This window comes from Mastacembelus armatus, chromosome 17 (assembly GCF_900324485.2).
Source record: "Mastacembelus armatus chromosome 17, fMasArm1.2, whole genome shotgun sequence".
NCBI classification, from domain to species: domain Eukaryota; kingdom Metazoa; phylum Chordata; class Actinopteri; order Synbranchiformes; family Mastacembelidae; genus Mastacembelus; species Mastacembelus armatus.
In genome coordinates, this window is record NC_046649.1 from 5,650,951 (window position 1) to 5,663,953 (window position 13,003).

A 13,003-nucleotide genomic window follows, 5' to 3' on the forward strand; every position below is an offset into this window, starting at 1 on the left:
ATCAGTATTTATGACAGTACTGTTGTGTCAGATTACACTAAAGAGGAATGTCTGTTCTTCTGGTTAGACAGTGTGGGGCTGTATTCTTGTTGATGCGAACTGTTCTGGTGACAAACAATCACACAATGAAAAGCAAATTGGCAGCTCTGTTAGGTCCATTTAAACTCCCTCCCACTAGGGGGCGGTATTTGCAAGCCGGAGCACACAGGGCGCTGGGCAGGGTGCTGCTACAGACTCCTCTCTGTAGCTAACAGCAGCTAACCGGCTAATGCTCTGGACAACGCAGTTGAGATTATTGTCCGTTTCAGTGCTCGGGTCTTTGTGTTCTTTATACTGCAGTGATTTTTTTTACTGGGCTGTGAGTGACAAACGCAAAGCGGACCCCACCGGGCAGGTTTAAATACGCGGGACCTTTGGGCGCTGTTGCTTTCTCCCAGGATGCCAGCTAGTTAGCTAACTTGAGCTAGCCAACCTGCTAAAGTAGCGGACAGCAGCACCGTCCGGATGCTGTGAACAGCAGCAGCGGATTTGGGTTGTTTCTTCTCGGCCTTGTATGATGTCAAGCCACCGGCCACAGCAAAGTGCTGGGGGGGCAGGTTCAGTACCTAGTACAAGTAGCAGCGGCAGCACAGGAGGCCCTGGGAGCACAAACGGTGGCGGGGGGAGCAACGCCGTCACCAGTAATGGTAACACTGCTGGAAATGTTGTGCCCAGTCGGACCTCGGGAGCAGCCGGCGAGGGCGGCTTGTCGGTGCCAAGTCTGCCCGTGCCGTCGTCCCGGGGCGGTTTTTCTTCTCTGAGCAGACCCTCAGCTTCCTCGGGCAGCAGAAAGAGATCCCTCCATCAGGCACCCTTATACAACGGCCTCTTGAATTCATATGAAGATAAAAGCAACGATTTTGTCTGGTTAGTTTCCTCCTGTGAGATCTGCTTTCGGGGGGGGAGAGGGTGTTGGAAGTTAACTCTCAGTGCTGCAATAGCTTGAGAGTCCAATTTTGACTTGTACCTAAAATTATTTTATTTTCTGCTTTTTTTTTTTCTTTAGCCCCATTTGCTTTGAAATGATAGAAGAGGCACACATGACAAAGTGTGGGCACAGTTTTTGGTAAGTAACAGAGACAGTGTGGCACAGTTGTAACCCAGCAAAAGAAATGAAGTTTGTTTGAAAACAGCAAACCACCCAGTGTCGAGCTGTAATTAGAAAGTATAGCAGAAAGTAAAGCCACCTGCTGTATGTGAGATTCTCAGAATAATATTTGACATTGATCTGCTGAAGACTAGTTAACAAAAACATTTGTGCACTGAAGGCTCATGTGGCCAGACAGGTGAGACTGCATGTGTGTGATTGCCATTAAATGCACAAATACCAGGACACAGCAGTAAGAACAGAGAAGTCAAGCCTGTCTGTCTGTAGCATGGTTTTACACTTGCATTTCTGCATGGTTTTATGTGACTGAACTTGATTGCAGTTAACTCAGACCATTACCGTGTTGTTTTGTTCTCATTTAGTTCTGTTTTAGTTAGTTAAGTCACTGTTCAGTTCTTTATCCCTCCTCCAGTTTTAAGTGTATCCGCCAGAGCCTTGAGGACAGCAACAGATGTCCGAAGTGCAACTATATTGTTGATAACGTGGATCAGCTTTACCCAAACTTTCTTGGTAGGTAATACGAAGCAGAAGACTGGGGTTTGTTTTATATCCAAGGTGATGTTCTTAGCTCTTTTCTGCTATCACTGATGATAAAACCTTCCCTGAAATAGAAATGTCCATTTCACAGTTAAATGAAAATTCAAGTGAATGATTTGGGGGTCATCATAAGCATGAACACCATCTGTGTCATCGGGACTCACCATTATTTGTGTGGCCCAGTAGACCTCCATTATTGTCCCAGAACAATTAAAAACACAGCAATGAGTCCCACCATAGCCCTGGGTGACATGTTTCTTCAGGAAATATGAAATGATGGTCAACTCCTTTTTTGTGAGCAAGAAAAATGTGCAGCAGTGCGGCTACGTTTCTAATAGTTTTGGGACCACAATATGCTGTGTGTATGCAAAGGTGTATAACATTGCCATCATTATAGATGAATTGAGTGATATCATTAGTGGTTTTGTTTTTATAATGTTGAACCAACCAAACTCCCTTGTCCAAAGTGTCATTGAGTTTTTGTCTGATACTGTTTCTGTCATTTTCTGCCTGTCTTGTTTACCCCCTTCCCCACCATGTACTCCACCCTATTCTGCTCTTTTCCAGTGAATGAACTGATCCTTAAACAGAAACAAAGGTCAGAGGAGAAGAGACTAAAGTTAGATCACCCTGTAAGTAAAATATGTATGCAGCTGTTGTGTTTCTGCCTTTGTACCATTGATTGTTACTGATAGGATGTTCTGCTGCCCAGAATGGGTCCAGGTGGCAGGTGTTCCAGGATGTTTTGAGTCCTGACCAAGAGAACCTGGACCTGGCAAATGTGAATCTAATGCTGGAGCTCCTGGTTCAGAAGAAGAAGCAGCTGGAGGCAGTAAGTGAGGATCATGGGTGATCAGATATGCATTTAATATTCTTTGACACTAACCACTTTTTGCATTTTGCATCTGCATTGTGGTTGTCTGTCTTCCTATAGGGCTGGGCAGTATTCCATAATAAAAGCTACGATATAATCATTAGGGCCACCAGTGGCTCAACCTGTCTTTTGATATTAAATAAGCAGTGTTAGATTCACACAGGTTACATGTGGTTAATCATATATTAGAATTAAGTTTGATTACAAAGTCCATAAACAAGATAAATCACATTAATGCTCATGGCAAATTGCTGTTCTAAGTAACTGTTTTCTGTACATATCTCTCTGACTGTCTGGCCCGTTCCCTTTTCTCTTGTTTTTGTCAGTGTTGTGAAAACATGTCACAGAAAAAGTGAAGTAGGAGCCACAACCTATTTGTTAACTTATGTTGTGTTACATCAGCACTCCCTTACAGTACCAGTAGGCAAAGAGTTTTACAGCACAAGGCTTGAATCTTGTTTTTTATGACGACAACACTATCAGTGTTCGTCTGGATGGATTAAATCTACAGTTCACCCAGATGTACAATTGGTACACAGTAGACTTCTGCAGTCTTATTCTCAGCCTCAGTGGTGCAGATCTACTGCCTCAGCACTTCTACGGATGGGAGAGAAATTTCCACACATTGCATAACCAGCATATGTCGTACTGTTGTGATTGCAGGCTGAGCCACTGGTGTGAAAAACCAAGCAGTGATATTAAATCATCGGCTAGTCACAGTTGTGTAGACCACAGAGTGACATCCATGGAGTCATGGGGTCACTGTCATCATGTGTTACAGAAAGAATTTCTAGAATCAAGAAAGAACAGGTTGTAATGGCAAATTTGTCAGAGGAAGAAACATGATTGGACAGTTGCCTAATGTTGTGTAATGTAATGGATGTCAGGACTTTCACACATAGTTATGGTCCACTGTGATCATACAGGACATATTTCCCCACTAAGTATATATTTGTAAGCTTCTGCAGGTTTTTTTTTTTTTTTTGGTTGACCCATTTACACATCAGGTATTTGCACATTAATTTGCTGCTTTGGTCTCAAGTGTGTCCACTTCTTGACCTCTGAGGCCAGTCATCATTTTTAAATTGCTGGTAGACCACCTATCAGCTGTCTTATAGCTGCTTTCAAAAGTAGTCTAGCTTGGTATTCAGCATGCTTCTGGTTTTAGTATCAATGCAAATAAGCAGGCTCAGATTTCTAATTGAGATTGTATTGACCTAAGTTGCTGGTACCACTGTTCCTCCCTGCTGATGTCTTCCACTCCTCTGGTTTCATGTCATTCCTCTCATATTTTCTGCTATGGATGTGGCGATTCTAATTCACATGTGCATATATGAAAAGACAGAGTCATAAACTTTTTGTCTGTCAGAAATGGTATTCAGCCAGTTGACCTATATTACCAGCTGCTTTTATTTCTGTTAAAGGACATATTCCTCATATATATTTTTTTAGTTTGTTGGTTGTCATTTTTCTCATATGATTTTCCTGTAAATACGTCTCATTTTCTGTCAGCCTCACTGATTATAATTGCACCTGTTATACCTGCCTGTTATTTATTTTACTTGATCAATAGGGAACTGCCCATTTTAGATTTCGTGCAGATATTTCATGTGATGGCTGTATTAAATTACTACTGTCTGAAGGAATGTGGATATTTTTCCAGATGTTATGAGGCCTTTTAACTTTAGCCGTTTTTTACCCTATAAATTTGCAGGTGTTGTGACAGTTTCTCTCAGCTAAACATAATGGAAAATGTAGGCCTACCTTATGTCTAGATTTACAGTCATTACAGATGAAAACAGTCCTTTAACATTACCCAAAACATAACAACTTGTATATTAACAGACCTAGTGTTAAACTGTCAATCATTTTAGGGTTTTTAGTATCACTCCTTGTTTATCACTCTTTAGGTTCACTCCTTTTCAAATTTTGCAGGTGGAGATGATGATGATGCTGTTTTGTTTTGTTTTTTTTTTTTAATGATTGTGCCTTTAGGTGAACCTATGTTGAAATATTTGCAGTAGTTGTTGTAGCTGTTTTTCTAGTGTTTATATGTAGTTTAGACTGCATAAAGAAACTGCCAAATATGAGGATTAGTCCAAAATATGTCTCAATTTCCTGCCCTCTGTTGATTTAGTTACGATAGGCATTCAGGGTATGAGAAGCTTCTAGCCACAGTTGTCAACAATTGTCTTGGAACACCCACAAACTCTTGGGTTTGGGATTGTTTCCTTTAGTTGAATTGAATAACATGTCTGCTTCTGTGATCTGTGCCTCCGTGTACAAAGAAGAGACATGAGACAAGCACTTTCAGATGTCAAAGTGCTAGTCTTTATTTTTAGATGGTAGAATCCTGTTTTCCCCAATGTGTGAAGTTGTTGTTAAAGGGCTTCAAAAATTCACTCAGTGCTACATAATGATCTGTTACAGAAATGCAAAATGCACTTTCTGTAGTTGCTGCAGTGCATGTCATTGTGAATTTAACAATGTGTGTTTTCATGATCTGTAGAATAACTTTTGTCAGTTTGCTTGCCTCAAAAATAAAATGCACACGAGGAGGCACCAGTGAAGGTATTTTGTGGCTTCATCTGTGCTTATATGTGATACTTTCTGTCTCTCCACTAGGAATCCCAAGCAGCTCAAAGACAGATCCTAATGGAGTTCCTCAAAGAAGCAAGGAGAAACAAGAGAGAAGTATTGTTGTTTTAAATACACTCACACATATATATGGACACACACAGACAGCTCTTCTGTTGTACAGAGAGCAGTCAATTGTGAGCAGCAACATTAAATATGTATTTGTCAGTGAAAACGTAACCTTTTTAGTTTTTAATGTACTAGAACATATATGCTGGATTACTGTTCTGTGTTTCTCACTCTGTCAACAGCAACTGGAGCAACTACAGAAAGAGCTCAATTTTCTTGAAGAGGACATTAAGCGTGTTGAGGTAAAGAACACAAAATCTCCCGCTTGCGTAGATGATTGAGAAGTGTGTTTTTTCCAAGAGGGTGTGAGAGAATTTAATGGGGAGGCATAGAGCAATATAGTTGAAAGCTACATGGAGTATAAGTTGAAAGGCACAGGTGTTCTAAACCCACAAAAATGTATTTTGCCCAGTTGCTGTATGTTTGCTGGAGCTCATAGAAAAACAATGCTCCTTATAAAACCAAAATCTGTCCGAGAATCAGCAGTAGCTGGAGCTATCAGTGTTTAGTCCTGAACTAAATGTGTTACAAAATCCAAATTCAAAGAATGTTCTCATGCAAAAGTTGAACAGTTCACATGATTATAAAAAACATTATATTGTGAAATGGCAACAACTACAGCCACTCATCATCACAGATTGACATAGATGAACATGTTATTTCTGTATAATCTTCCAGGAGATGAGTGGGTTGTACTCTCCAATTATGGAACCTGAGTGTACAGTGCCTAATGTCGAGGCTCCCTCACCAGCACCCAGGTACAGCTGACATCTGTGTAACAAATTACCTGTACAGGAAATGAAAATTAATCTATCATCCTAGTAGAAGTAACAATAGAAAATCTTGAAACACAAGCATAGATATGTCTAATAAAGATGTTTTGCCTTTTGCACTATATACTATAGTCAAGGTATTGATTAGGGTTGTCTTACATGTCTGTCTGTTCATTAAGTAGTTGTATGATTGAGCCACCAGACTACAGCCAGCCTCCAGGATTTGGTGGCGCAACCCAAGTAAGAGAAACACTTGCGATGTTTGTCAGTTTGTTTTTTTTTTGTTGTTTTTTTTTTTCCATGTAAATTGTGGATTTTATATTTTCATTATCTTAAATTGCTTAATTGGTTTTGAGTTAAAAGTTAACAAAATATGTGTGTGCATTTTCACTAAAACTAAATGAATGTGATTGTCTTCTTGTTGTTTCCAGGGGAAAAGACAGACCTGGTACAACAGCACCTTGGCGTCAAGAAGAAAGAGGTTGATGGCTCATTTTGAGGATCTGGAGCAGTGTTACTTCTCCAACAAAATGTCCCGAATCACAGGTGAGACATCATTTCTTAACCCTTTGTTTTACTTCGGAGGATGGATGACTGGCAGTATCATCCAGTGCTAATCACTAAAGTCAGTATTTCTCAAAATGACCTGATGTATTGGCACAGGCTGTAAAGTGATGATCTTTGCTTTACTTATTTATTTATTTTTTACACTCTTTAAACATTCAGTATAATTATATTCTCTTCTTTTTCACAAAATATAATTAGTTCATTCCTCTGTTGCTCTTTGTTGTGTATCTCAACAGTGTTAACTTATGTTTTCAGATGAAGGCAGGAACTTGAACCAACTGGATGATTTCATGGAGTGTTTATCCAAGTTCACCCGATATAACTCTGTGCGGCCTCTGGCCACCCTCTCCTATGCCAGTGACCTCTATAATGGCTCAAGTATCGTCTCCAGGTATGAAAAGGAAAATACTGAAAATGCTTGTTGATCTTATGCTCATGCACTGTTCATCTTTAATGGCACAGTGTATAATAAACATGATTCTGAAGAAAAATAATGTGTAATTGCTCAGAAAAGTCATTATTTTTTTAAAGAAATGAACAGAATTGGTAGACCAGAGACAGTGTTTAGTGTAACATATTTTTTGTAACAAATAATGACTACATCACAGAATGTGTCTTAAACAAGGAGTACAGGTCTTGCTAAATCAGTCTTGTTACTGTCACTGATCTGCAGTTTTTTGTTTCTCTCATATGCACTAAAAATTCCCTGACAACGGGCAAATCTACCTCTGTATTTAACATATGATAGATCAATATTTGAAATACTATAAACCCCATTGACTGTCTCAGACTGTGTTATCACCTCTGTTTTAGTATTGAATTTGACCGAGACTGTGACTACTTTGCTATTGCTGGTGTGACCAAGAAGATCAAGGTGTTTGAATATGGCACTGTGATCCAGGATGCGGTTGACATCCACTACCCTGTCAACGAAATGACCTGCAATTCCAAAATCAGGTAGGGGGAATGTGAGCAGATGTGCAGGCATCTTTCAGGTCTTACAGCAGTTCCAATGTCCTTGCAACATGTTGGTACACATGTTTAACAAAGGTCATGATGGCAAACCTTGAAGATCCCTCCAGTTCTACGCAGTAACTGGGAAGGAAAAATAATGTGTCCACAATGCTGTTGAACCGTAGAAAGAGCTATAGTGTTCCATGAGCCATTATAGATGCAACTCATGTTTTATAGAAATAGTCTTCTGTGGCATTGATTTGTGTAACTATAGATTTGTACATGCATTCAAAACCATTCTGAACACCACAACCTGAGTCAGAAATGTTGACTGAAGTCATTAATAAGGATGTGACTGACTGAAAGTGATCCCAACCTTGTGCGTTATAGCTGTATCAGCTGGAGCAGCTATCACAAGAACCTTCTGGCCAGCAGTGACTATGAAGGTACCGTCATCCTGTGGGATGGATTCACCGGCCAGAGGTCCAAAGTCTACCAGGTGTGGTACTTAGGTCTTAGAGCAATGCTTTTTCGTGATTTGGGATCATTTAAAGGTTCAATGTGTAACATTTAGAGGACTCTGTTAGCAGGAATGGATTACAGTATTCATAAATGTGTGGTCATTAGTGTGTAATCACTAGAAAATACCAAATGTTGTAATTTCTTAATCTTAGAATGACCCTTTCACATCTATATAGGGAGTGGGTCTCCTTTTATAGAGGCAGCCATTTTGTGGTACCATGTTTTTACTGTAGAACAGAACAGACAAACAAAACACTGGTTCTAGACAGGGAATCATGTTTTGTTTTAAAGGTGCTTGCTACCGTAACCTCCCTTGTCTGGAAACAAGGGCAGGTGGGGTATGAGGAGGGGTGCTCAGAAGGTTGCATTCTACAATCTCACTCTTTCCTTTAAATATAAGAGCTGCTGGACAATCTGAATTTCCCCCATGGGGGATGAATAAAGTATCCATCCATCTATGCATTTATTGTTAATGTCTCTTACGGCATCTTTCTCTTGCTTCCTCTGGTCTCTTTTCAGGAACATGAAAAACGGTGTTGGAGTGTTGATTTCAATCTGATGGACCCCAAGCTGTTAGCCTCTGGTTCTGATGATGCTAAAGGTAACAGAAATATTTTAACAGTTTTTCAGGCATAAATCATCTTCTGGCTTTTTTTTTTACACCCTCTGCTTGGTCAAATGTCTGCTTTTTCTCTTTTTCAGTGAAGTTATGGTCAACCAATCTTGACAACTCAGTGGCCAGCATTGAGGCCAAGGCCAATGTTTGTTGTGTTAAATTCAGCCCAACCTCTAGATACCATCTGGCATTTGGCTGTGCAGGTAAGATTAGGATTGGGTTTGAGCAAAGAAACTTGTTTTTCTCTGAGTTGTGTTATTGTTGTTGCACTCTGATACTGATGCACACACCTCACACCAGTGTTTTTTTTTTTTTCTTTGTACAGCACTAAATTTCTTCTGTGGTTTCAGGTAGACTTATTCAAGTAGCTATTACTGGAGCAATAGAGGTCCATGTGATCCATGACTAAATTGCAATGGCTTATTTATGTTATTCACTGTCACTAAGTTTCAAGTCCATTAAGCCTGGGAAAAAAAAAAACCTTCATTCCCCTGGGAGTCATTGCTTTGTTTTATTATTGGAGTGAATATTGGAGTAAAAGCCATTGACCAGTTTGGAGAACAAAGCTTGTTAGGAACACACATTTTTTTACATGTCACCTGGCTGTCTGACTTGATGATTACTGACTATATCTGACACAGAATTGTTTCCAGTTATGAAAGATAACTTGTTCACATACAGTTTTTTCATCCCTACTAACTCCTATCTAAATGTACATTGTGTTTTTTTTGTTTTTTTTTTTTTTGACAGACCATTGTGTCCACTACTATGATCTACGCAACACCAAACAGCCAATTATGGTGTTTAAAGGCCACAGGAAGGCTGTGTCCTATGCCAAATTTGTCAACGGGGAGGAAATTGTTTCTGCGTAAGTCACTTCAGCCGCATTTTGAGCATTAGGGGTTATTTTTTTTTTAGCCAACAATGGTATTTCCAAGCTGCTTTTACTCCAGTTTTGAATATTTAGAATATTTATAAAATATTTTTTATTTATTTATTTGCTTTACCTCAGTGCAAAATAAGACTTCACAAAAGACACACTGCTTTAACATGACAGTTCAGTTCCGGTTTCATGTATTTATTATGTTTCAACTGGCAGTTCAACTGACAGTCAGCTGAAGCTGTGGAACGTCAACAAAACCCACTGTCTGCGCTCTTTTAAGGGTCACATAAATGAGAAGAACTTTGTGGGCCTGGCTTCCAATGGGGACTATGTTGCCTGTGGTGAGCACTTTCAATAAGACTATAAACATATACTGTGTGTTTGTGTGTATATATGTGTATATATATATATATATATATATGTATGCAAAATGCCAACATGAAAATGAATTCAAATAAACTTACACTTGCGTGTGTACACAGGTAGTGAGAACAACTCCCTGTACCTGTACTACAAAGGACTTTCCAAGACGCTGTTAACGTTCAAGTTTGATACAGTGAAGAGTGTCCTGGACAAGGACAAGAAAGAAGATGACACCAATGAATTTGTCAGTGCAGTCTGCTGGAGGGCCCTGCCTGATGGAGTGAGTTGAGCTTATTTTATTGTTGCTAAGTTCTATGCTTTACCCCAAGTGGTTTGTATTCCTACAAAACAGCAGCTGTAAGAACAAACTATAGTATTTTGATACAAATTTTAATTTTTTTGCCTACAGGAAATACACAGCTTATACTATTGGTATTTTGTTTTTCAGGAGTCAAATGTACTGATTGCTGCAAATAGTCAAGGAACAATCAAGGTTTGTTTGTTTTTCGTTGTTTTTTTTAACACATTTATGATTGACATATTATACTGTATGTGATTAATTGTGAGTTGCCTTTCATTTTTTGTCAATATTTTCTTTATGTAATACAATGGCAACCAGCTTCTAAGCAGTCAAAACACTAATATTCCATATTCAAAACTGTAATTTATGTTTTGAGTATAAAGGAAGGAAATGCTATTCATTATCATTGTGCGGAGATTTCTGAGGTGATGTTCCAAAGCGTCATTAAATTAAAATAATTTGCATGTCTAATATGTTTTTCTGATCTGGGTAAACATTACCTTTCAATGTTGCCTAAAATTCTCTTTAGTTTATCTGAATTTTAGGCTTATGCTCTATAGCCCTGAATAGAAAAGGGTTTTTTTCTCCCCTCAACACAGTAAATGGGGTGAAACAGGGGCTTTTAGGGTTACATGTCTAGGCTCTGTAGTATACAGAACAGAGCAAAGATGGTTTACCTAAACTGGGTCTTGCCTGAGTATGTATTATTGCTCTTGAAATTTAATTTCAAGTTAAATGTTAAAACTGGCCTTCTGAACCATTTTGATACCTTCAAAAATATAGATACAGATTTTATTGTTAGCTACAGTATGAAAGAAGTCATTGTGCTGTTGTTTCTGGTAATTATGCAGATAATGTATTTTTTTCCCTCTAAACGCAGGTACTTGAGCTTGTCTGACAGCCTGCTGTATCTTCTGGTGACAGCACTACCATCAGCCTCTCTTTGTTTGGTAGAAAATCAGTGATGCAGGAAGGGCCCATGCTGCCTGCTGAATTGGGATGCCAAACAAGACCAGGGGGGCTGAAATCAGAATTGTCTTATTATAATGAGCTACACATTTTCAAATGGCAGAAGACTTTGGACCAGTACATCAGTATAGCAGGAGAAGATGTGCTGTGATTTTACAGCAACAAAGTGTGGACCTGTCTTGGGCACAAAACAGAATAAGAGACTTGAGAAAGCATTTTTGTTTCTTTTCAATAAAATTATATCAGCTTCAATGGAACACCATTTTTATGGTTTTAGGTCAAGTCAAAACTTCTACCTTTTAAGGTAAGCTGCCGCTGTTGAGGGTACATCCAGCCAAACACAACTAGTGTGATGCATTTTCCCTTTTAAAGGCCAAAGCACAAGACAAAATAACATGCAAAAATTATATCTTTACATAAAGCTTTTAACCCTGCCCATTGTTTGTCAACATGTTTTCCCCCTTTATGTGTAGTTTTTGTGTTTTTCAGATTGGGAGAAACCAGTTTTAATAAATATGACTTAAGTGTGTAGTCAGTTCATTTTCTGGCTTAGTATGTGTAGAATGTGAGGTAGTGAACCAAAGTCAAAATGACCAATGATTTATGGAGAAGTCACAAGTCCTCTGCTGATATTTGACATGTTTCTAATCACGACAATTCTCGTGTAACTGAAGGCATTGATTTGCAATGTTATATTGAACTGGATTTTTTTCCCCATGTATGTGAGCTATTTGTTGCTTGTTGAAAAATGAAAACCTCAGAATCAGATTTAGTTCTTTTAAAGTAGCAATGGATTTAGTCTTCACATACTGTAGGTTGAAACATCTGATCTGAACTGAGCTACATTGGAACTTCAAGCAAACTGCTGTCAGTTTCTGTGGAATGGTGATCCGTGTTGACACAGAGGGTTTGGTAAACACGACCTACCTATTTTATGATAACTGAGTGAGAGAGGTGTTTTGTATTTGTATAACAATAAATTATTTCCAAACTGTTTTGCCACATTCTGTCATATTTTAGTAATTTTTTTTTTTGTATTTCAAATACTTTGTATGAGTATTAACTGTTTCATGCATCTCACACAGGGTATTCATTATGTGGACTGGTAATATGTTAAATCTGTACTCTCCCTGAACGTGTCTGTATTAGCTAAAAAAAAAAACAGTCACAATGTGTAGTGTTTACTCCAGGCCTTTAAGACTTCATATGAAACCTACAGTGTTGCTGCAAAAAACAACTGTTATGTCATTGATATTCTATCCATTCATTTTCTATACCTGCTTTTTCCTTGACTGGGGTCATTGATATTGAAGGAACTGATTTTTTTTTTTTAAGTTTAAGTTATTACCCTTATTTGTCCCACAATGGGGAAATTGCATTACCACCCAAGGTGCACACACACACTGTGGGTGACCAAGGAGCGCCCGGGAGCAGTTGGGGATTTCACCTCAGTCATGGTATTGTGGGTGGCGCTGGCTATTCACTCCATTCCTGCCAAACCTGAGACTCAAACTTGCAATTTTCAGGTTACAAGTCCAACTCCCTAACCATTAGGCCACGACTGCCCCAGAATTTTTGTAATTCCACTATAACCAGGGGAACAAGGCATTTGTGGTTGGCTGATTAAATTTCATCCTCACAACAAACAGACTGAACTTTCTGCAAAATATAGATTTTTATGCATATCTGTGGATTGCGAGAGGAAGCCCACATTGACATGGGATGAACATGCTAATTCCATACTAATTGCCTTAATATGAAAAGGCATTATGTGAAACATTAAAGGATCTC

General features: G+C 38.9%; 1 protein-coding gene across 2 annotated transcripts; it reads left to right on the forward strand.

Moving 5' to 3' along the window:
* Positions 1-209: 209 nt before the first annotated feature.
* cop1 (COP1 E3 ubiquitin ligase) lies at positions 210-12,214 on the forward strand. Of its 2 annotated transcripts, none has more exons than XM_026312726.1 (20): positions 210-906; positions 1,046-1,105; positions 1,560-1,657; positions 2,252-2,316; positions 2,397-2,516; positions 5,184-5,252; positions 5,447-5,506; positions 5,943-6,022; positions 6,217-6,277; positions 6,469-6,583; positions 6,860-6,995; positions 7,418-7,561; positions 7,949-8,057; positions 8,600-8,681; positions 8,783-8,899; positions 9,447-9,564; positions 9,796-9,920; positions 10,062-10,222; positions 10,391-10,435; positions 11,124-12,214. In XM_026312726.1, exons 1-20 carry the CDS (start codon positions 554-556, stop codon positions 11,139-11,141), a joined length of 2,136 nt encoding a protein of 711 aa, XP_026168511.1. In that variant the 5' UTR covers positions 210-553; the 3' UTR covers positions 11,142-12,214. The 2 variants fall into 2 exon arrangements, with proteins under 2 accessions (XP_026168511.1, XP_026168512.1); XM_026312727.1 differs by having other exon boundaries at positions 6,220-6,277.
* Positions 12,215-13,003: the final 789 nt, after the last annotated feature.